At 41.1% G+C, this 25,825-nt stretch overlaps 1 protein-coding gene across 2 annotated transcripts; it reads right to left on the reverse strand.

Annotated features, from left to right (window-relative positions):
* Positions 1-902: 902 nt before the first annotated feature.
* On the reverse strand, positions 903-19,339 carry LOC132416127 (zinc finger protein 875). 2 transcript variants are annotated; one of them, XM_059999384.1, is made up of 5 exons: positions 19,240-19,339; positions 18,799-18,887; positions 10,525-10,651; positions 9,995-10,090; positions 903-2,831 (listed from the first exon to the last, which is right to left on the reverse strand). In XM_059999384.1, the coding sequence occupies exons 2-5, from the start codon at positions 18,829-18,831 to the stop codon at positions 1,147-1,149; spliced, it is 1,941 nt and encodes a 646-aa protein (XP_059855367.1). In that variant the 5' UTR covers positions 18,832-18,887; positions 19,240-19,339; the 3' UTR covers positions 903-1,146. The 2 variants fall into 2 exon arrangements, with proteins under 2 accessions (XP_059855367.1, XP_069396270.1); XM_069540169.1 differs by lacking the exon at positions 19,240-19,339 and having other exon boundaries at positions 10,525-10,730; positions 18,799-18,827.
* Positions 19,340-25,825: the final 6,486 nt, after the last annotated feature.

Here is a 25,825-nt window from a genome sequence, read left to right on the forward strand (position 1 = left end):
CTATATCACCACTTTCTAAATACTCATACACTTTCTCTTACGCTTTCAAATTTATTCTAAATACCTGCACAGAGATAAAAAGATAAGTTATTATACAATTTCTACATTTTCCTGCCTGTTGTTAGAAAACTTATTTTCCAAAGAAAATTCACAGTCATTTAGTCAAGTTTCATGAAAAAAAAACTGGGCCTTGGGACACGACTCTAAATGAATTTGTGGGATACTGCCATTTTCAAAAAGAGTATTCTCAACCAAAAAAGTAGTATATTTTACAATGATTGGGAAAATTTAAACCAAATAATTACTAATGGGATGCTGTATGGTAACTCAAAGAAGAATAGAAAGTAATTTCATTTTGTATTTCTGTATATGTGTGTATATATTTTCTTCATAACACTACATAGTACATTTCTAGTCTCAAAACACTAGTCAATAAAAACATTTTCAGTATGGATTCAACCTGAAAACCAGAGACAGCCCCAGGAAGCAAGCAAAGATATGATATTTCCAAAAATGGACACCTCTTCCCAAACTCAGAGCTAGGATACCTACAATCTTTCTTACCTGTCAGCCTTTTGTATAATAAAACCTTCTACCCAAGCACTATCTCTGTCCCCATGAGTTGACCATTTTCCAAACTCTCCCTGAAGCTGACTCTGCTGGGTCATGCTCTGTGGAACCAAGATTAAATCAGCCATGGTTTCTGTCTCTTGTTCTCAGAAGGTAAGACAGACATCAAGAGATGGACTCTAGAATTGCTGTTTTTGTAACATCCAGGTTACTGTGGAAGGAATGTTCAAGTATACTTGGGAAATGATATTGGAATAGTACCAATTCTCTAATTTCAACCTACTTAATAAGTACTCTCTCCATCAAGTTACCTAAGAGACCTTCCACAACCTACCATCCCCACTAGGGAAAGCCAGAGCCCCTGAAAATGGGCCAGCAATTCTCCTTCAGGTGGATTGGAGATGTTGACCCTTACCATTAGTCTCGTGAACACTCCCATCACACATAAGATGTTTCTACTTTAGAGTCTGGCAATGGCTGACTTATTACTAAAGTTACAGCCCTGGGTGGGACTTCTGGTGTCTCATGCCATGTGACTATTGGCTAAAGGTTTCACTACTTGTCCACACAAGGTTTCTATCCTGAGTGTGTCCTCTGATGTCTGATGAGGTTTGATTTCCGACTAAAGCCTTGCCCACACTTCCTACAAATATAAGGCTTCTCCCCTGAATGGATCCTCTGATGTCTAATAAGGTGCGACTGCCGGCTAAAGCCTTGCCCACACTCCCTGCATACATGAGGCTTCCCCCCCGAGTGTGCCCTCTGGTGTGTAATGAGAGTTAACTTATCACAAAAGCCTTGTCCACACTCCCTGCACACAAAGGGTATACTCCCTGAATGTGCCCTCTTGTGCCTAAACAGGTTTGGCTTCTGGCTAAACTTTCTACCACACTCCCTGCATACGAAAGGCTTTTCCCCTGAATGTGTCCTCTGGTGTGAGATGAGGGTTGACTTATCATTAAAGCCTCGCCCACACTCTGTGCATACAAATGGCTTCTCTCCTGAGTGTGTCCTCTGGTGTGTGATGAGGGTTGATTTCCGGGTAAAGGCTCTCCCACACTCCCTGCATACAAATGGCTTCTCCCCTGTGTGTGACCTCTGGTGTTTGTTGAGGTTTGACTTCAGGCTAAAGCACTGCCCACACTCCAGGCACACATAAGGTTTAACCCCTGAGTGCGTCCTCTGGTGTGTCTTGAGGTTTGATTTCCAGCTAAAGTGACGTCCACATTCTGTGCACACATAAGGTTTCTCTCCTGTGTGTGTCCTTAAGTGTCTAATGAGGTGTGACTTCTGGCTAAAGCCTTGCTCACACTCCCTGCAAACATAAGGCTTCTCTCCTGAATGTGTCCTCTTATGTCTGATGAGGTGTGAATGCTGGCGAAAGCCATGTCCACATTCCTTGCAAATGTAAGGCTTCTCCCCAGAGTGTGCCCTCTGGTGTGTGACAAGGTTTGACTTCAGGCTAAAGCTCTGCCCACATTCCTTGCACACATAAGGCTTGACCCCTGAGTGTGTCCTCTGATGTGTGAAGAGGTTTGATTTCCAAGTAAAGCCTCGTCCACACTCCTTGCACACATACGGTTTCTCCCCTGAGTGTGTCCTCTGGTGTGTGACGAGGTTTGACTTCCAAGTAAAGCCTCGTCCACATTCCCTGCACACAAAAGGCTTTTCCCCAGAGTGTGCCCTCTGGTTTTTGATGAGGACTGACATACTGCTAAAGCTTTCTCCCCACTCAGTGTACATGTAAGGGGTCTCCCCTGTGTGTGTCTTCTGGAGGCTGAGCTGGTTTGACTCCTTGATAAAGCCTAGCCCAAACTCTCCATATTTGATTGCTCCAAATCCTGAGACTTCTAAACCATGTAATGTTTTGTCTGTTTCCTCAAGGTTTGTCCTCTGGGCAGGGCTGGGCACTATGTCCACAACTGTGTTGTCTTCCTTGGACCTTACTGGCTGTTCTTCCAGGGTTCTGGAGAATGCCTTTGAAGTGCTGCTTTTACTTACTCTCCCAAACAAAAGCTTGGAATCTTCTTCTCTCTCTTGAATTTCTGCTTTGTTGCTTGAGCAGGTTTGATCAAAGACTTGCTCCTGCTGCTGTTTCTGATCTTCTGAATATTGTTTCCCTGAATGTAGATGATTTCCTGCACGTAAACTTGAGAAAAACTGAGGGAGATGACTGAGCCATACATGTTGGCTGAGGGCTTGCTGACTAGAGAATGCCAGAGGACAGGAGGGACAAGGTTGAATTTCTAGCTTTGATCCTGCTGAATAAAGAATGTTTTCAGTCAAAGCAGTCATAGGTAGGGCTGCCTAGGCCATTTTGCTTTGCCTACTGGTCATTCATATGTTCACATCACAAGCTGTCTCCCATTCAGCCATACTTCCCAAAATCTATTTTTTATTTCACATTTTATGCTTTACATTTTTATTGTAGGAAACAGTAAACCTGCTCAGTGGGCCAAATCCAGCCTGCAACCTGTTTATTGTATGGCTACAATATAATATCTAAAATATCCAGTTTTCAAAGAAACAGGAAAGAGTGAGTGACACATACCTAGGGAAAAAATTGCAGCCAATAGAAACTGTTGATGAGTGGGCCCAGATGCTGATACAGGGGAAAAAAAAAAAGACTTCAAAGCAGATACTATGAATATATTCAAAGAACTAAAGAAAACAGTGTGTGAAAAATTAAAGGTAAGTATGATAACAACTTAAAATGGAGAATCTCAACAAAGAATAAAAACTATTAATAAGAAACAAAAGGAAATTGTGAAATTAAAAAGTAAAATAACTAAAATTACAAAGTTACTAGAGAGATACCACAACATATTTGACTTTGTAACAGAACCAGTGAACCTGAAGATAAATCAATAGAAATTACCTAAAACAGAAGAACAGAGTTAAAGGAAGACTGAAGAAAAACAAAGAGCCCAGAAACCCGTAAGACACCATCAGGTAAACCAAACCTATGTGTAATGGTAACTCAGGAAGGAGAAGACAGAGAGAAAAGAGCAGAAAAAAAATCTGAAGAAATTATGGCTTAAAAAGTTCCAAATTAAAAAAAAAAAACAAAAAACTTCCAAATTAGATGAAAAACAATCTACAGATCCAAGAAGCTCAACAAACCCCAAAATAAACACAAAGAGATCCTAGCTAGACACATCATAGCCAAAATGTTGACTATCAGAAAAAAAAAGACAAAAAGGAAATCTTGAAAACAGCAAAGGAAAAATGACTCAACATGTACAAGGGGAAAAACCATATGACTAGTGCTAACTTCTCATCAGAGACAATGGAGACCAGAAGGCAGTGGAATAATGTATTTAAGGTGCTGGAATAAAAGAGAAAAGACTTCTATCTATAAAGAATTCTATTCTCACAAAACTATGCTTCAAAAGTGAAATTGAGGGAATTCCCTGGAGGTCCAGTGATTAGGACTCCAAGCTCTCACTGCTGAGGGCCCAGGTTCAATCCCTGGTCAGGGAACTAAAATCTCACAATCCCACAAGCCACATGATTCAGCCAAAAAAAAAGAGAAATCGATATAAAGATATTCTCAGATTAACAAGTACTCAGAGTATCTGCTGATAGCAAACATGCCTTATAAGAAATACTCAGTAAGTCCTTCAGGTTGAAAAGAAATGACACGAGACACTAACTCAAATCCACAAGAAGAAATGAGGGCCACTGAGGGATGTCCCTGGCAGTGCAGTGGTTAAGACTCTGTGCTTCCACTGTGGGGGGGGCGCAGGACTGATCCCTGGTCAGGGAACTAAGATCCCGCATGCCACGCAACAGGATCAAAAGAAAAGAAAAGAAAGAAATGAAGGCCACTGAAACTGGCAAACATGTGGGTAAATATAAAAGTTAACATATGTATATTTTCCTCTAAATTTCTCTGAAATACAAAAAACTATTATAAAAGGCAGTAAATATAACACAATATTGTGGGCTTTATATGTATAAATATTTTACTGGAACTAAATTAGTATTAATTAGAGGTAGACTGTGATAAATTAAGGTGCATATTTTATTTCCTAGAGCAGCATTAAGAAATAACTCCAAAGCAAATTTAAAATCAAGAGTGATATGAAAATAGTACACTTAAATAAAAAAAACCCAACAATATGCCATAAAAGAGGCTAGAGAAATAAAGACATGAGACATATTAAAAATAAATAGCAAAATGGCAGATTTAAACCATATCAATAATTATATTAAATATGAACAAACTGAACACTCCAAACAAAAGGCAGAGATTATCCCACTAGATTAAAAAAGCAATATCAAACAATGTGATATTTACAAGGGACACATTCTGGATCCAAAAACACAAGTAGGTTAAAAGTTAAAAGGATGAAAAAAGATATACCATGCAAACAGTAATCACATAATCACAAGGGAATTGGAATGGCTACTATATTAATAGTAGACAAAATAGATTTCAAGACAAGGATTATTGCTAGACAAAAAGAGAGGTATTTCATAAAGACAAAAGGGCAATAAATCAGAAAAGTAAAACAATTATAAAGGTATCCACAACTAAAAACAGAGCCCCAAAATACATGAGACAAAAACTTACAGAACTAAAAGAAGAATTAGATAATTCAACAATAATTGGAAATTTCACTATTCTATTCTCAATAATAGAAACAACTAGACAGAAAATCTCCAGGGATACAGAAAACTTAATAAACCAACTTGACCAAACTGATATGTATGGAACATTCCATCCAATGACTGAAGAATGCATATTCTTTTTAAGTGCACATAGACCATTCTTCAGAACAGATCATATGCTAGGCCAAAAAACAAATAACCGTTAAAGCTATATAAAGCATGTTTTTCTACCACAAAGGAGTGAAATTAGAAATCAACAAATGAAAGAAAGATGGAAAATCCACAAATATGTAGAAATTAAACAAGATACCTCTAAGTAACTCAGGGACAGAGAAGAAATCAGAAGAGAAATTGAAACATATTTTGAACAGAATGAAAACAAAACCCAGCATAATAAAATTTATGGGATGAAAAAAAAATTTATGGGATGTAGCTAAAGAAGTGATTAGAGAGAGATTTATAGGTTTAAATGCCTGCATTAAGGAAGAAGAATGGTTTCAAATCAACTAAGTTTCTATCTTAAGAAATTACAAAAAGAGCAAATTAATAAATAAGCAGAAGGAAAGAAATAATACATTTATAAAAAATTAATCAAATAGAAAACCAGAATGAGTAGAGAAAATCAATGAAATTAGAAGTTGATTTTTGAAGAGATCAACAAAATTGAACAATCTTTAGCTAGAATGAACAAGAAAAAATAGAGAAGACAGAAATTACCAAATCAAGAAAGAAAAAGGGAACATCATTACTGACCTCACAGAAATTAGAAGGATTAAAAGTAGTATAAACAACTTTATGCCGACAACTGGACAACAAAGGCAAAACAGAAAAATTCCAGAAAAACACAAACTACCAAAACTAACTCAATAAAAACTAGAGTATCTGAATAGACCTGTAATAAGTAACAAGATTGAATTAGTAATTAAAAGTCTTCACACAAAGACAAGCCCTTGTTCAAATGTCTTCACTGGGGGATTCTAACCAATACTTAAAGAAGAAATGATACAAATTCTTCACAAGTTCTTACAGAAAATAGAGGAGAGAAAATTTCATTATATGTAGTCATTACCCTGATACCAGAGCAGACAAAGATATCAAAAAGAAAGTAAAATACAGATAAATACCCTTCATGAACAGAGGTGAAAAAATCCTTAACAAAATATTAGCAAACTAAATCCAGCAGCAAGTCAAAAAGAATTATACATTATAATAAAGTAGGATTTATTCCAGGAATGCAAAGCTCATTTAACATCTGCAAATCAATTAATGAAATACACCAAACTAACAAAATAAAGACAAAAACTACATGAACATCTCAACAGATGCAGAAACATCTAACAAAATCCAATACCCATTCTTAAAAAATACTCCACAAACTAGGAATTTAATGGAACTTCCTCAACCTGATAAAGGGCATCTATATAAAACCTACAGCTAACATCATATTTAATGATAAAAGACTGAATATCTTCCTCTAAGTTCAGAAACCAGACAAGAATGTCTGTTATCAACAACTCCATTCTACACTGCACTGGAAGTTCTAGCCAAAAGGCTAAAGGAGGGGAGTAGCAGAACAAGGAAGAGGAGAAGTTAAAGATATCTAAATTGGAAAGGAAGAAGTAAACCTCTCTTTTTTTGTTCACAGATTATATGAGCCAGGACGTACAAAATTCCAAGGAATCCTCAATAAAGAGACAATAAGTAATCATTGTATTTAATAAGGTAATATGATAAAAGCTCAAAATACAAAAATCAATTGTATTTCTACATACTAGCAATGAACATTCCACAAATAAAATTAAGAAAACAATACCATTCACAATAACATAGATAATAATAAAATATCAAGGAATAAATTTGACACAAGTATTACAAGACATGTAAGGTGAACATTTTAAAACATTGCTGAGAAAAATTAAAGTCCTAAATAGACAACCATAAATTAGAAGACTCAATATTATTAAAACAGTGATTCTCCCTAAATTGATTGATAAATTCAATGCAAACCCTATCAAAACGAGAGTAAGCTTGTTTTGTTTTGTAGAAATTGACAATCTGACCCCCAAATTTATGTGCCAATTCAAAAAACATAGAATAGCCAAAATAATTTTGAAAAAGTTAGAGTATTTACACTCCTCAACCTCAAAACTTAATATAAGACCCCAGTAATGAAGATAGTGTGCTATTGTCATATGAAGAAACACAGAGATCGATGGAACAAAATTAGGAGTCCAGAAATGAATCATTTACAGTCAACTGATTTTCCACAAAGGAGCCACGGCAATTGAATGAGGGAAAGCATACTATTTTTTTTTCTTAACACCCTCATTGGAGCACAATTGTCCCACAATGGTGTGTTAGTTTCTGCTCTATAACAAAGTGAATCAGCCACACATATACACACATCCCCACATCTCCTCCCTCTTGCATCTCCCTCCTTCCCTCCCTATCCCACCCCTCCAGGTGGTCACAAAGCACTGAGGTGATTCCCTGTGCTATGTGGCCGCTTCCCACTAGCTATTTATTTTACATTTGGTAGTGTATATATGTCCATGCTACTCTCTCACTTCATCCCAGCTTACCCTTCCCCCTCCTCGTGTCCTCAAGTCCATTCTCTATGTCAAGCATACTATTTTTAACAAATACTGCCAGGACAATTGAATATTCATATGCAAGAAAATGAATTTAGACTTTCACCACACATGACACATAAAAATTAACTAAAAATGGATCACAGCCTTAAGTGTAAAAGCTAAAAATATAAAACTTCTAGAAGAAACCAAAGAAGAAAATCTATGTGGCCTCGAGTTAAGCAAACTTCATAGTTACACCACAAAAAGCACAATCCATTAGAAAACTGTTAAATTGAACATCATCGAAATTTAAAACATTTATGCTTGAAAAGACACCATTAAGAGAATGAAAAGACAATCCACAGACTTGTCTTTTTTCTGAAACTTCATTTCATAGTTGAAAATAATTGAAAATCCTGTATGTGATATAGGACTTGTGTCTTGAATATATGAAAAATTCTTACAACTCAAAAAGAAGACAAACAATCCAACTTAAAAATGGGCAAAAGAACTGAGTAGCTATTTCACCGAAGAAGATATGCAAATGGTTAATAACCACATGAAAAGATTAACATTATCAGTCATTAGGGAAATGTAAATTAAACCACAATGCAATACCACTACACACCCACTAGAATGTCTGTAATCAAAATTAGAGACAATTCCAGGTGCTGGCAAGGATGTAGAGAAACTGACACTCTAAAACACTGCTACTAGAAAATGCAAAAATAGAAAATATAAACATAATAGAAACGTAAAACATAAATGCTAATAGAAATGTACAGCCACTTGGGAAAATAATTATGCAGTTTCTTAAAAGGTTAAACATAAACATACCATACAATCCAGAAATTCTAGTCTTAGTTATCTACCCAAGAGAAATGAAAACATATGTCCACATCAAGACTGGTACATGACTATTCCTAGCAGCACTATTCAAAATAACCAAAAAGTGGACAATCCAATTCACATCAACCTGTGAATAGCTAGACAAAATGTGGTATATCAATACAATGGAATATTATATGGCAATAAAAAGGAATGAATTACCAGTACATGCTGCAACATGGATGAACCTCAAAAACATTATGCTGAACCTCAAACATTATGTATTGAAGCCAGATACAAAGACAAATATATATTTTATGATACCATTTATATAAAATGTCCAGAAACAGCAAATCTATAGAGACAGCATATCATTGGTTTCCTGGAGCTCAAATGGGAGGAGAAATAGATGCAAATGGGCACAAGGTAACTTTTTAGAGTGATGGAATGTTTACTCAAAATAATTGAACTGTACACTTACAGTAAGTAGATTATGGTATTTAAGTTATAACTCAATGAAGCTGTTAAAAAAGGAGCTGTGGAACTGTATACTTCTAAAGAGAGGTTATTGAAATGGTCTATATTAAGAGAGACTAAATAGATATGCCACGTAAATGCACTACTGGGTCATGTTCTGGAGAGGAAAAAATATTACTGTGTCTACTGATGATTATGAGAGGTAGATGATAGGTATTAGATAAAATTATTGTGTTGAAGTTAAGTTTACTGAAGTTGATAACTGTACTGTGGTTATATGAGAATATCACCATTCTTAGAAAATCTTTTAACATACATCCACATATGAACCTACATATATAGGTACACACAAATATATACACATAAACATATACATAAATACATACACATACGTATGGTGGAGGGAGAAGGGAGAGCATGCACACAAGAGACACACAAGCCAATGATAAAGCAAACTGGGTGAAATATTAGTAGGTGATTTTATGATACCATTTTATAAAAATATATATGCCATATATATTTATACATATTTGTGTATGTGTAGAGGACATAAGAATGTTCTTTGTACTATTTTTATTTTTGCAAATTTTCTGTAATTTTGAAGTAATTTCCAAATATCAAGTCAAAAATAAATAGGATGAAGCCCACTTCTGAAAATGGCAGCAGACTGAACTGGTCACAAGTATCCTCCGCAGAAAACAATGCGAAGTGAGAGGAAGGGGGGCTTCCTGGTGGAGGGAAGCGACAAAGAAACCAGGAAAGTCCCTCCCTTAACTGAAGATGATATTCTGGAAAAGAGGTCATGCCAGGCAGCCTTACCAGGGAACTAGGGGCCTAGAAAAGAGCTTCCTCCCAGTACCTGAGACATGCCTCATCCTTCCCTACCTGCCATGCTGCAGACGGTTCCAACTACCCTGTGTCACACTCACCTGGACAGAGACTCAGCGGACGTTGCCTCTCCTCTATCCAGGGCTCTTCCCCTCGCTCCAGCTGAGAAATGAGTTTTGGTTTGCAAAATGGAATTTCTGCTCATAAGGAAAGAAAAAAAGGAGACTCTTGGTTATGAGCTCAAGGGGCCATTCCAGAACTCAGAGACAAAATGGAGAGGGAAACCCAGAGGGTGATACAGAGGACCTATGAATAGTGAACTCTCTGCAGTAGAAGGGTTGAGTAAGAAAAGGTGACTCCAATCAGAAAAACAGCATATTAACACGGTGAATGAAAATCTCCTGGGTTTGGGGCAAGATAAAGTAAGGAAAAAAATGCAGAGTGGCATACACAATATGAATAAATCTACCTGCTTTCAACTCTACTGAATCCAGATCCACCTGAGGAAAAAGGTAAATTTTTGTTTTGAAGCCCAACCCTAAGACAAAGCTGCTTTGTGAGTAGCCTTTCTTTGTGACATATAGAAAATACTGTGAGCCAGACTTTAAGTGCTATGGGAAGCCATTCTTACCTAGTGAGACCAAGTGGTTATAAGTCTCCAGCATCACCTCCCTGTGCAAGGTCCTCTGAGCGGGGCTCAACAGCCTCCATTCCTCCTGGGTGAAGTCCACAGCCACATCCCCGAACGCCATGAATGCCTTTTAACACAAAACACACCTCTGCTCATCCAGGAGTCTGCCTTGTCCACACCTCAGGATGAGAGATCAAAAGGCATCCCTGAGGAGGTAGAGAAGATTTCTAGACCTTACTATGGATGAAGAATAAAGGGTAACAGAATATACCACTCTAAAATATGCCACTTTGGCATAAGGATTATTTTGAGCTGAAGGCAATTAATAAGCAGACACAAGAAAAGCTCTCTGCCCTCTCCCATTTGCCTAAAAGCAGAACATAAATTTGCAAAGGTGTCCCCCTTCCCCTCTCTACCAGGAGGACAGAAATTAATCACCAGATACAACTCTAGACCCTTATCAGCCCAGGGATAGGCACCAGAGAAATCTACATAGCAAACCTTTACTAACTAGCCCTTATCTTCCATTAGTTCCCCCATATATTATTAACCTTCCCACAATTTGCTGCCTAGAAACTCAAAGTCCTTTTCCTTTGTCTTGTCACTTCTCTATAGTTATTGCTATTTTGTTAAGATGCTATATAAGCTCAAGTTCTAACCACCCCTTCTGAGTTACCCATCACTGAGTACTCCCATGTGTATGCATGATGCACATGTTAATAAATTTCCGATTGTTTTTCTCTTGTGAATATGTCTTGTGTCTAATTTACAGCCAATGAAAAAAAGAACTTTTCTCCTCCCATACATGACCTTCGTGCCAATAGTTCAAAGACCATTACTCTCCCATCTCTATCCAGCCAGCATCATTGTGCACCTATCACTGCCGACATGCTAGGCTCACTGCTATGGGGGATAAAAGCAAATGTTCTTTCCCATTGGGAGCTTTAAATCTAAGCAGGAAGACATCATGCACACTACATTAAAAGAATAATTCTCTTGCTGAGTTCGAAGAATTTCAGAGACTACTTGGTCTAAGCATTTATGTTCTACATGAAGCAGCTCAGCCTCGGGCAGGGGATGAATAACCCCTGTGTATACTATGTATACTTCAGGCAGGGCTCACTATGTATATGTATACTATGTATACATAGTATATGTATACTTCAGGCAGGGCTCACTCCTTCCCCTCCCTCACACTGCCACTTGCACTGCTCAGGCCTGAGGAATGGAAGTGGATGGTGGTGAAGAGCCTGGATTCAAAACACTCTGCCTGGATTTGGAACCTATCTGTCCCCAACTAGTATACCCTTAGGCAAATTAGTTAACCTCTCAGCACCTCAGTTTCTTCTTCTCTGAACTAAGAATAACAGTGTTTATCTCCCAGGTTGTGCTGAGGATCACATGAGTTGATAAATGTAAGGACTCAGACAACTGACTGCTCCACACAGTGAGTGTGTGGTGAGGGGTTTTTTTTGGTTTGTTTTTTGGGTTTTTGTTTTGTTTTTGTCCGTGCCGCGCAGCTTGCAGGATCTTAGTTCCCCAACCAGGGGCTGAACCCACGCCCTCGGCAGTGAAAATGCCAAGTCCTAACCACTGGACTGCCAGGGAATTCTCTGTGTGGTGTTTTTTTGTGTTTTTTTTTTTTGCGGTACGCGGGCCTCTCACTGTTGTGGCCTCTCCCGTCGCGGAGCACAGGCTCCGGACGCGCAAGCTCAGCGGCCATGGCTCACGGGCACAGCCGATCCGCGGCATGTGGGATCTTCCCAGACAGGGGCACGAACCCGCCTCCCCCGCATCGGCAGGCGGACTCTCAACCACTGACTGCACCACCAGGGAAGCCCTCTGTGTGGTGTTTTAAATTACAGATTCTTGGGTCCCACCACAAATCAATAAAATCAGACTCTTCAGGGATAAGGCTTTTATACTTTTAAGGGCTCCTGTGTATAGTCATCGTTGCAAATCACTGGGTCAGAGGAATCTGGAGAGGGAGAGGTCACTGTAGGATACAGAGATCAGAAATGGTTTCATGAGAGGGCAGTATGATCTTGGTCTTAAAGGCTAGGCAGGATTCAAAGGATGAAGGAGCGTGGAAGGCTAGGTACTCCAGACAAGGCATGTGAGATGGGAGGGAATAAAGAATGAAAAGTGGCTAGTTGGGAAAGAGAGCAGGCAGGTTGTAGCAGCCTACAGAAAGTCTGAAGGTCAAAGGAATATAAAACTCTGTCCTCTATTGTGCATTTAAGGCAATATTTGAATACTACCCTTGAACTGATGGTAGAGGACTACACATGTGAACAGACAGGTGGTAAAGCACATGTTGCAAAATACTCATCATTGAATCTAGGTGGTGGGTATGTGAATGTCAATGTACAAGTCTTTGTATTTTTTTCTTTATGTTTGAAGCTGTTCATAATTAAATGTTAGAGAGAAAAAGACTATTCACTCATTCAAGTTCCTGCCCAGTCCCTGTAGTGATATGATCTTATAGATCCTCCTCAGAATAAACACACACACACATCCCTTGAAAATCTCTGACAAAGGAGCTACATTACAGACCAACCTACACCATTTCAACAAGTTTAATACAACTGGTATTCCTGCAGCTCTAGAAAGATTCATGGTTTCTTTGTCTGAGACCCATGCATGTAGGGAGGGTATGGTAAACACTAACTGGATGATCCATTTCAAAGCTCTCCCACTGAGTAGCAACATAGCTAGCAGTCTGGGGGACTAATTTAGAATAAAGAAAAAATACCTAATGAATTTTCACATCTGACTAAACAGATCTCCTGAAAGCCTGATAAAAGCTTCAGTTGGATGCTTCTACCTAGCTTCTATACATGATAATGTATAGAAAGAGAAGAGTTAAAGAAACAACTAAGCAGTTCACAAGCATAATTTAGAGGAAATATAGACAAGCCAGACTTGCTGGGTTGGAAAATAAAACTGTTTTACATCTCCAGTCTCTCCAGCCAACAAGAGTCTCAAAATAAGAAATGGCCTCAGGGTAAAGATCAAGAGTTTGGCTAAAAGACCCAAATGTTATGACCTCTGAAATTGTTAAGGTGATACCTAGTAGACAAAAGGGCTTCTGAGATTCTTACAGGTATTGTCCCATAGCACTGACACCCTGCCCAAAGATTAGAGGCGTATCTGGAAAGGAAATGTGATTGTAGCTTTTTGTTTAATAGAGTAATATAATCTGATACATGGGAAACCCAAAGAGTTTTTAAAGAAGTTATATCAGGGCTTTCCTGGTGGCACAGTGGTTAAGACTCTGACTGCCAATGCAGGGGACATGGGTTCAAGCCCTGGTCCGGGAAGATCCCACATGCCACGGAGCAACTAAGCCCGAAAGCCACAACTACTGAGGGTGTGCTCTAGAGCCCATGAGACACAACTACTGAGCCTGTGCCCCACAACTACTGAAGACCACGTGCCTTCACGTGCAACAAGAGAAGACACTGCAATGGGAAGCCTGTGCACTGCAACAAAGAGCAGCCTCTGCTCGCTGCAACTAGGGAAAGTCCACGCACAGCAACAAAGACCCAACGCAGCCAAAAATATATAAATAAAAAATAAATAAATTAAAAAATATATATATATACTCTAAAGAAGTCATATCAGCTTTACTAAAAGGGATGGAGACAGTTCAAAATGAAGAGGCCTCCTATGTGCCTCCAACTCCTTCCCTTTTTGAATGGGGGTGTATATTGCAGTTTTCCTGTCCATGTCTCACCACTGTATGCTAGGCGGGTAGTTGGGGGTAGAGGGAAACAAATAAATTGTCTTTTTAGTATACATCTCTGACTCAAAAAGAGTTTCACTGAAGAAGCCTTAGCCACATCCAGACTGATATGCATATGATACTGGACTTTGAGGATGAAACTTCTGGGGATCCTGGGAGGGGGTGAGTTTATCTTGCACAAGGGAAGGACACGGATCACTGGGACCAGAGGGTAGTTACAGTAATGAACCCCACTGTATAACATCTCCCTATATCTACACCCTTGTGTTAGTCCCTTCCACAACTCTGCACTTTGATCTAAGGGACATTAGCAAACATAACACGAGCTGAGGCTTAAAACGTGCTTGTCCACTGGGGTTGTCCTCTCTCTTGCTGTGTAGGGAAACCCAAGACCATCGTTTGATCAAGCCTAAGCAGAGTCTCTAGAACAAACCCAAGCCTACATGGAAAAGAACCAAGAAAAACCAACACACCTGAGACAACCAGCTTGGTAACTGTCATGCATGGATAGTCACCCAGCCCCAGTCAAACCACCAGCTGACTGCAGCAACAAGAGCACAAGTGAAACCTGCAAAACATCCGTCTGTGCCCAGCTCAAAATGCTGACCTATCAAATTGTGTGCTAATAAATTATTTTGTTTTTCTTTTTAAATATTTATTTAGTTTTTGGCTATACAGGGTCTTAGTCGCAGCACTCGGGATCTTCGTTGCCACGTGTGAGATCTTCATTGCAGCATGTGGGATCTTTTAGTTGCGATATGCGGGAACTTTTATTGCAGCATGCGGGATCTAGTTCCCTGACCAGGAATGGAACCCAGGCCCCCTGCATTGGGAGCACGGAGTCTTAACCACTGGACCACCAGGTAAGTCCCTAAATTATTTTGTTTTAAGTCACTAAGTTTTGGGTAGTTTTTTATGAAGCAAAGCTAACCTATACATTGATAAAGGAGTCATGTTATATGAAAAATACTTTGCAAGTAATATTAACCTTGAGATCAAGGTTAATTGATTGCCAAGATGCTCATGCTGTCACAAACGCCTAAGAGAGATTCACACAGCAACAGATTCAGTCCTCCCATTTCTCACTGCCTCCCAGGCATGAAGTCATTAGGTGATAGAGGAGATTTATTTGAATGACTTGAATAGTTATTTTTCTCTCTTTTTCCAGCCAAGTGCCTAAAAAGTGAATTTAATCTAAATTAAAGAGATTACTCCACTGTGCTGGCAATAAACACATTTTCAGAATGAATAGTCAGAACATGATGTCATAAACAGAACACATTTGAACTGAAGACTGCCCTGAATATCTAAGACACTGTTGTTGAGACACTGAAGGAAGACTTCTGAACAGAAAAGTGATGTTACTGTAATGTTTGGGGGACGTGAGGATTACAGATGCAATGGGTAGCAAAGGAACATATCAACATGGGGAAACAAATCAGGACATTATTGTGAACATTCACATGAGAGAAGAAGATCTGCACTGGTAGGTCTACCCTGGGAATGTAACACTGCACAGTGTAACAAAAACAAAAAAACTGCACAATGTAAAGTGAAACATGGTGATGGAAGAAAGGAATCTCAAAAAAGGAAGAAATAATTGATAGGATCACATGTTTTAGAACAAGCAGGGTTCCAAAGCTCCAACTGGTGTGAGTGCTCATTGCTTCAAAATATTTATTTCTACTCACTTTGTCATATTTTAGTTTTGAGAATAAATACAAATCTATAAAAGAATTTCATGCACAAAGTTGACCACAGAAGCATTATTTGCAACAGTTAAATATTGGGAACAAGTTAAATGTTCCCCCAAATTGAGAATTAGTGGATTGGATCATTCACTCAAAGCACTATTATAGAAATCGCTTTCAGTTGGATAAATGTTGGTTGTTCCTTCATCTATTAAAAAATGGGTCTGAGTAGATATAATGTCACTAGCTTTAATACAATACGATCTTATCATTAAGGTCTATCAAAATGTATGTATGTAGGGGTGTGTGTGTGTATGTATATAAAATTGACCAAATCCCAATGATAGAGAAATCTAAAAATAAAATGCAAGACTCATAAGTGTGCAGGCTGTGCTTTACACATCACTGAATGTAGTCTATCAAGAGTTCTGCAAACAGTAAACATTCAGCAAATTTGTTCAATGGAATCAAGGAGAAAATACTAAGAATTAGTAACATCATGTTCCTGCCAGCCCAACTCATTTGTTACAAATTCTACTTTACCCTCTCAGGCAGTGATAGCTAATATCCTACTGTATATTTGCTTAAATTGTTGCATGTAATTCAGAGGTCATGCATATTAGAGTACCTGGAACTCCTCCTCAAACCCCCTGAAATATGTGGTTAATTACATGCCCCAAATAACATATCAAAACAAACAGAAACTCCCTTGTTACTTATTAGTTCCTTCAAATTAATTTCTTTAAGGTGTGGTTCCTCCATGCACCAAACATATCATGTGTGCCAGGTACTCCTCTAGGCACACAGGTTTCATCTTAAACAACTTACACAATTCAAATGCTTGTGCACTTTCGTCAAGTTTTCATAATGCTTTTTCTTCTTTTTTCTTTTTTAAAGTATTAAGAGCAGGAAAAGTCAGCTCACACAAATTTCTGGCTTTTCCCAGAAAATCAGAATGCTTCCCTAGTAACATTATAAGTGGGGAAGAAAGTACACACAAAAGATTCAATGTTACCTTAGGAAATGCCCCAGATTTCCCATGCATTCTTGGTACTAACACTTTTCAGATGAATATAATATTTTACAAATAAGAAATGCAGAACTCTCAAAGTTGTTCTGATAATGCCTAGGAAATTGTAAATCTCTAACATGGAGACCAGGATTAAGAATAAACCAAGAAGGCTTCCCTGGTGGTGCAGTGGTTAAGAATCCGCCTGCCAATGAAGGGGACACGGGTTCGATCCCTGGTCCGGGAGGATCCCACGTGCCGCCGAGCAACTAAGCCCATGCACCACAACTACTGAGCCTGCACTCTAGAGCCCATGCTCCGCAACAAGAGAAGCCACCACAGTGAGGGGCCCGTGCACCATGGGGAGGAGCAGCCCCCACTCACCGCAACTAGAGAGGGCCCGTGCACAGCAATGAGGACCCAACTCAGCCAAAAAGAAATAATTAAAATAAATAAATTTATTTAAAAAAAACAAGAAATCAAGACAACGAAGGCAGATCTGAAATAACAAAGTTAGTGCATATCAAAAATGATAGTAAACAAGCCTGGCAACTGTGTTGGTGCTCAATAAATATCAGTCCTATTCAATTAAGTCAAACTCATCACAGTCACCATTCTCAGGGGTTAGAAAATTTCCCCTTAAGTTCCTATGTGCCTATAGCTCTGATTTCCTATGTCAAATCCCTTCTCAACATCCTTCAAAATCCATCTTACTTGGCTTCCCTGGTGGCGCGGTGGTTGAGAGTCCGCCTGCCAATGCAGGGGACACAGGTTCGTGCCCCGGTCCGGGAAGATCCCACACGCCGCGGAGCGGTTGGGCCCGTGAGCCATGGCCGCTGAGCCTGCGCGTCCGCAGCCTGTGCTCCGTAACGGGAGAGGCCACAACAGTGAGAGGCCCGCGTACCGCAAAAAAAAAAAAAAAAAAAAAAAAATCCATCTTACTCAAAGACAAAGTCTACACTCCGCAGCCTGGCACTTGACCTGGCCACCCAGACTCAGAGAGGTGGAAAATAAAAATCCTTCTGGGGCCAGGCAGGTAATAAAAATTACAGAGACAGGCAAAACGTTAGATTTCAATGGTTTCAACCTCAGTATGGAGGATACTATGGAAACTACAGCAAATAGACTCTGCAGGACCTGTCCAAATGATGCAGACACTGTTCAGCTCAAATTCCCTGACACCAAAGTAGAGTGCAGTTTATTTTCTGAGAGGCAAGCAATCCAGAATTTTTGGTGAAATCTCCCCATTGCCAGATGCTGAAAATGCTCTCAAATGTAAAATTCAGGTTAGACTATATCATGTACTGGTGAAGATAGTCTGTATCTTCACCAGTACATTATTTAAAAATCAACCTAAAATACGATCTTCCCACACTGTGTTAAGGGCAGTGTGCCCAGTGGCCCAGCCTCAGACTAACCATTCTTCCTGCCCTCCCACTGGTATGTCTTCACCAATTCTCCAATGTACCAGACTCGCAGGGGTAGTTCAAACAGCCCTACTTCTCCTGGAAGTCCTCCCTAGCCACTTCAGGCCACAGTCTACTCTGCTGTCCCTGCCTTTCATCCTTATCACTGGACAATTAAGCCTGGATGTCCCTGTATTTTTATTTAAATTGCTCCATGTGTGTTGTTCACAATTAACTACTTCGAGGATGACTGAAGTATGGATGGAGCAGAAAGAAATGTTGAGGGAAACTCCATGTAAGCCACTCCTCCAGGACCAGGAAAGAGCTTTGCCCAATACCAACAAGGCAGCCTCCAGAGCAAAAAAGGGGAATGGATTCACCCTCTTGACAGCCAAGATGGAATTTTACGGAAATTCTCACCTCTTTTTTGGCTTTCAGGAGCCCCGTGGCCATTTTCCTGATCTCCTGAGTGCTCTCCCTGAAGAAGGGCAAAGTCTCAGAAGGCAGATCTGAGGATGTGAAGAGAAAAAAGAGCATGCCTAGTTGGAAAAACCCTCCCATGTGCAGGCGGGGTGTGCTCCAGAGCCCCACTACTGGGGATTGGGAGTGTCACAGAATTCACCACCACAAGCCAATTCCCATCTAGCCTCCTGGAGAAAGGGCCCAGGGTGACGGAACACCCTCAAGCTCAGCCCCAAGCTCTGGCCAGAGAGTGAAGCCCATATCCTCCAGCAGTGGAGTAAGGGTTTGTCCCTAAGGCAGACTGTGCCCTCGTGAGTAAAACCGGGACAAGCATGGGGACATGCTGAGTGGACGAGGCAGTGACTGTTGGGCACTCACGGAACGCGGGGTGCACGTTACCGATTCTGAGGCTGAAGCTCGGGAACCAAGAGCAGAGGTGTGAGAAGGACCCGAATACAGTTGTCTACACCGTTGCCAACCAGCCTAATGGGCGGACTCCACCGGCCGGAAGTGTTCCTGTTACGCCAACTCCTCACGCTAAGGGGCGAGCGGAAGAGAGGGCGGAAGTGGCCGCAGAGGCCTCTGGAGAGTGTAGTCTTGGGGTGGAGAGGAGGAGGGCGTGGGCTTCTCCATGGCAGGGTGACTCTCACATCTGCACCTCTTTTACAGCTAAATTTAGGAGCCCGTTGTTAAGGTGCCCAGACCGCGAGGTTCACCAGTTTCTCCGCCGAGGGCCAATGAGATCTGCAGGCCACGAGAGCGTCGCGGACACCGCCGAGAAGTCTAGGAAATGTGGTCCTGGAGCCCGGTGTTGCAGCGGCGGGTGACCAGACTGTGCGCACTGACCTTCAGCGGCGCGGGGGAGCTAAGCTTCCCCACCCAAGTCTCCACTGGTGTCCCCTTCCCGGAGCTGAAACCAGGGTGGGCACGGGCTGGACCAGAGGCGGGCCGATGTGGGCGCGGCTCAGAGTAAAGCACTTGGAGGGTGGGGAAGGGGGGTGATGCTCTGTTGGGACGCCCAGATAGGAGCGACACCGGCTTTACGTCCCCGAGGTTGGGAGGGGGCGCCACTATAGACAGGGAACACCAAGGCTGTTTTCGGAGAGAGCGGGATTGGCTTGGGCCAACTTGGAATGGCGGTGGGAGTGGCTTTCGTCTTGTGTGCCCGGGATTTTGAGGAGTGGAGAGGCTGGACTTGGGTAAAGAGCAAAAGGTTCCCTGGTGGTAGTAGTATAATGAAGCCCCACGGCTCGAGCCAGCAAACCCTGGTACAGGTATCGCTTGGAGGAAACTTTCCGAGCTTGTGGTGGTGGTGGTGGTGGTGGTGGTGGTGGTGGTGGTGGTGATGGTGAGGGAGACAGGGGTGAAGAGGAGGCATAATTTGACAGTTTTGTTCATCATGGATTGGGGGGAGGGGGAGATTTGGTTCATCATTTTTATTTTTAAGATAATACATTAAAATATTTATCTTGATTAATGAGTGTTTTTGGTGCTTCCTTAAATTCTGACCCCAAATCCCCACATTAAGGAAAAGCATAGATAGATCTGATGCTACATGAACCTCATTGGCGCCTAGTGGCCTATAGCTTTGATAAGAGGTGAGGGGTTGGCTTCTGGGCATTAAGTAGCCAGAAAGAGTCCTTTAGGAGCTTACCCTGAATTGTTGAATTGTCAGTGATCTCTTCTTTCCTGACTTCCTTAAAATCCACAATTTCCTGATAACTACTCCACTCAAAGCACCACCCTCAAGGCACCTCCAAGGCCCATCATGGTGCAAATATTCAAAGAATACTCTTAAATCTTAATACTCTACTCCAGAATCTTTCCCAATATCCCTTTGCCTGGAGAAGTAAAAAAGAAAAAGGTTTGCATGTTAGCATCAGCCTCCCCGACTGCACAGGGTTTCAGGAAGGAGGATCAGCCCAGCACCCTATTCCAATCCTTGACAGACCTCACCAAGGATTTCATATCCCTGAATGTGGAGTGTTTCTAAAAGAACTCAGTGGGCACCAAAGTCAGGCATGGGGCTGAGAGGAGCACAAATGAAATGGAGGGACTGAAAAGTGTCAGAGAAGGGATGGAGGGTTGGGGGGGTGGGAGCAGAGGAGGTGGGATCCTGAGATAATCCAGATCCTTATGTGTAGACATGTGTACACAGTCTGTGAAGAGAGATCCAGGCTGACAGGTTATCTATAATAAATCAAACATAACAGCAGATTGGGTGATGATGGGGCCCTGGGAACTTTCTCCCCTTTCTCCCTTCCAGGGAGGGGAAAGGGACTGGAGATTGAATCAATCACCAAAGACCAATGATTTAATCCATCACACCTATGTAATGAAGCCTCCATAAAACCCCAAAAGGTTGGGGTTTGGAGAGCTTCCAGGTTGGTAGAGATTCAGGGAGACTAGCGTGTTCAGAGAGCATGAGAGCTCTGCACCCCTCCCCGATACCTTGCCCTATGCATCTCTTCCATCTGGCTGTTCCTGAGTTATAATCTTTTATGATAAACTGGTAATCTAGTAAGTAAAATGATTCTCTGGATTCTGTGAGCCACTCCAGCAAATTAAATGAGGAGGGGGTTGTTGGAACCTCCAGTCTATAGCCAGTTGGTCAGAAGCCCAGGTGACAACCTGGACTTATGACTGATACCTTGGGTGGGTGGAGTGGGGAACAGTCTTGCAGGACTGAGCCCCTCACCTGTGGAATCTGATGCTATCTCTGGGTAAACAGTGTCAGAATTGAGTTGAATTGTAGGACACTCATTTGGTGTCCCAGAATTGCTTGGATGTGTGGAGGAAAAAAAACCCACACATTGGAATTGGGGGTACAGAACCCTTTTACCCTGGACCTGAGTTTGCTTAATAAATCTAAGAGCTTTGAGATTTAATCTCTGTCCTTTGAGGAGTCCTATTTCCCACACTCCTATCTGGGCTCTGAGGCTTAAAGATGTGAAAATCCATTTAAATTATAAACACAATGGAAAAAAATCTAGTCATGCCTATCTAGGGAACATATCTGGTTACAATTAACATCAGATAAAAATCAGTTAAAAAGAAAAAAAGTGAAAAAATATTCTTTGAAATTAAAAGCCATACAAACTACTGTGTCACTGGTAAGTTGAATAAGAAATTGACCTGCAATCTACAAAATCATTAGAAGAAACAATAGTGAAAATAACTTCAGATGGAAATCTGTGGAATGAGGTTACCTGAGTACCCAGAGATACCACCTTAAACACAGTGCCCAAAAAAACAGGGCAAAAACTTCAGCTCTATATACATTTTTGGACGGAAGTTCTAGTTTCAGTAAGGTCAAAAGTTTAAATAAAAATGACCACAAAAGGGAAAAACAAAACTACAGAACTGGGGAAGAAGGGCTAGTCTAAATCACTGATGAGTCAAATTATTAAAAATTGATTTAATTTCCAATGAATGATGAGGAATAAAACAGTGGTTAGAAGGAAACTTTTAGCCTGAAAGTAATCTATGACTTAGAAATTAAGGCAGAAAACTAAGAAGCTAGCAGTCAACTTTCAGGGCAGAAAACTAACAGAACAATAGGATATGAGAGAGGGAAGAAATAATTAGATGGGGGCAGAGAGAGGTGCTCATGGGGATACAGGAGGCAGGAAGAACATATGGAGTTTTTGCATAAAATCACTATAAAGAAACAGTCCTTGGGACTTCCCTGGTGGCGCAGTGGTTAAGAATCTGCCTGCCAATGCAGGGAGCACAGGTTCGAGCCCTGGTCTGGGAAGATCCCACATGCCACGGAGCAACTAAGCCCGTGCGCCACAACTACTGAGCCTGTGCTCTAGAGCCTGCGAGCCACAACTACTAAGCCCGTGTGCCACAACTACTGAAGCCCGCGTGCCGAGAGCCCGTGCTCCACAACAAGAGAAGCCACCACAATGAGAAGCCCGCGCACCACAACGAAGAGTAGCCCCCTCTCGCTGCAACTACAGAAAGCCTGCGCGCAGAAACGAAGACACACGCAGCCATAAATAAATAAATTTTTTAAAAATATATATTAAAAAAAAGAAACAGTCCTTAGGGAGGTGGATACACAAGGATTGTGCTAGATGTGGAACGAAAAAGACAGATACCCCTGGAGGGTATATTCAGGGAGTAACATTGGATGAAAAACAAGAGACAGTCAAGTGTGGAGGCTTTCCCATCTTACACAGAGATAGAGGGCAGCATGGATAACATTAGCAAGTGATGGGCACAAACGAGGAGTCAATAAACACGGGAAACAGCCCCTCAAGAGGAGATGAGGAAAATGAGCACAATTCCTTCCTCAGAAAGACAGTGCTTAAATCCATGCATGTGGGAACTCAGGTTCAGAGGCGAGACTAGGAATCAGTCAAGAGACAGCTGCCCACACCTCTGCTGTGTCACCTGCGGCCATAGGGTGGCAGGCAAGACCTTCTGTTCCAGCAGAGCTGGCCAGAGAGAGCAGTTAGGAGAGGTGAGAGAGGATTCAGGAGAAGCCAGGACCTCCCAAAGGACCTTGAATCCTGCGGGTCTCACAGTGAAGCCCCAGCAGAGGGAAGGCTCCACCGTGAAAGAGAAAACACAAAGGAAACATAATATTTGTCTATTTTCAAAATAAAATATTTACTACATGTTCAGGTAGAGATGGGTACAGAGACAGAAGTAAGGTAGAGGAATCAGCTAGACACCACAGGTGTGTAATGATGGATAAATAAATGATATGTATGGGGAGATTACCCACATATGCAGACTTTATATGTTCACATAAATACTTATATTTATGCATCTCCCAGTAGAGATGTTTACATAAACTGCATTTATTACACTGTGAAGTTGACAAGGAGATAAAATAAAAATAAAACAGCTATAGAGAGTGTCAGTCTCTCTGTTTAGTGGGAAACACATGAGCACAGCTTCTCCCTTCCCTTCTGAACACCACTAATGCCTGCAGCAGTAGGTGGTAAATCACAGCCTGGGCCACCCCTCCCAGAATGTCACAAACATGGACATACATACCACAGAACTCACTAGAAACCAAAGCCAGGAAGCGTAGGGGCAGTGGAAGACAGCCTTCAAGTAGCAGGGACTAGAAAATTCCAGGATGGGGCACTGGGGAGTAGAGATTCCAAGAGGATCCAGATGCCTGTGCAAGGGCCAGGTAGAGAGCAGATGTGTGTCAGTAACTCAAATTTGGTACAGCAGACCCACCCAAAGGGCTTCTTAAAGACAGATTGCTGGGCCCCACCTCCAGAGTTTCTGATTCAGCAGGGCCTGAGAATCTGCTTTTCTAACACGTTTCCAGGAGACACTGATGCTACTGGTCCAAGGATCACACTATTAATTAATCTAACACTAGGTCTAGGGGAGGTACTGAAGAGCAAAGAAGCAGAAGGGACCTGAAGCCTTTGCTAGGGGTTTCTCTGTAAACTTCTCAAATATAAAAACTTTCAAGACGCTGAAAGAGCATTTTCAGCATCATGTCTACAAATAAAAGGTACCAGTCAGGGAGTGTTCCATCAGGTAGTGATGGGCCCAACCAGGGTCCCCATGTAAACCTTTCAGAAAAATCTGTGACCCTGGCACTCTGAGAACCCCTACTTTCCACCTTCCCTCCTGGGGGAGTGGCGGGGTGGGGGGGGGTCTGACACCTTGTTTCCTGAAAACACTCCATTATAGCACAGGAAAGAACTTCTTCAAGACACCCATTTTTATGTACTTTCCTAGGTAAAAGTCACTCCCATTCAAGTAGGAATTTTTTAAAATAAGTTATTCTGATATAATTCTATATCAGTTTAATTCTACATCAGTTTAATGGAAACCCTAAAATATATAGAAAAGATATAAAAATAATTATCAAAAATATTCAGTGAGGTAAAGCAATACTTAGAGTGAGATATTATAATCCTAAAATACATATACCTATATGGGCTATTTTTAAAATCAAGGCAGAAACATAAGGGACTCTATACAAACCTCTAAATTTATGATTTCTAGTTTAACTCTAAAATTAATTTAGAGATCTGTCAAGAAAGATACATTTTTTTAAATAAGAAACATATCTAAGTCAACTAATGGGTCAAAGAAAATAATCATTAGGAGGTAATTGCAAGCAAATGCCCAACCAAGACAAAAGGGTGTGTCACCCCCTGAAATGGGGGTTAGAGGAATGTAAGACAGAAGAAATCAGGCCAGAATTTTAAGAAAGGAACTGATTTTCCATGTTAAAAAAAGATCATGACAAATGGAAAGAAAGGAGAGAGGGAGGCAATAGTCACAGACTCTGGGGGGTGTTGGGGCAAATGAGAATAAAGGAGGCAGGAAGAGAGATGGAGAGTGTACATAAAATCATTCTCTAGAGCTGTACTGTCCAATAAGGTAGCCATCTCATGTGGCCATGGAGCACTTGAAATACATCTAGTCCAAACTGAGAACACCTACGTGTAAAATACACTCCAGATTTTGAAGACACAGTGTGAAAAAAAAAGAATGCAAATTAACTCATTAATAAGTTTTAGACTGATTGAAGGTTGAAATCATGATATTTTGGATATACTGGGTTAACTAAGTATATTATTAAAATTAATTTCACTTGTTTCTTTTTAATTTCTCTAAAGCAGGTGCTAGAAAATTTTAAATTACAGGGGTTGAGAGTCCGCCTGCCGATGCAAGGGACACGGGTTCGTGTCCCGGTCCGGGAAGATCCCACATGCCGTGGAGCAGCTGGGCCCGTGAGCCATGGTCGCTGAGCCTGTGCATCCGGAGCCTGTGCTCCGCAACAGGAGAGGCCACAGCGGTGAGAAGCCCACGTACCAAAAAAAAAAAAAAAAAAAAAAAATTAAAATTACGTATGTGGCTTGCATTATATTTCTCTTGAAAACCGCTGCTCTGGAAAGAAATGGTCTCTAGGGAGGCAGGAACATGGGGACCACAGTAGAGGTGAACAGAGGGGATGGCAGACTCCCCTGGTGCGTACATTTGGCTGTTGACA

This window comes from Delphinus delphis, chromosome 20 (assembly GCF_949987515.2).
Source record: "Delphinus delphis chromosome 20, mDelDel1.2, whole genome shotgun sequence".
Classification (NCBI taxonomy): domain Eukaryota; kingdom Metazoa; phylum Chordata; class Mammalia; order Artiodactyla; family Delphinidae; genus Delphinus; species Delphinus delphis.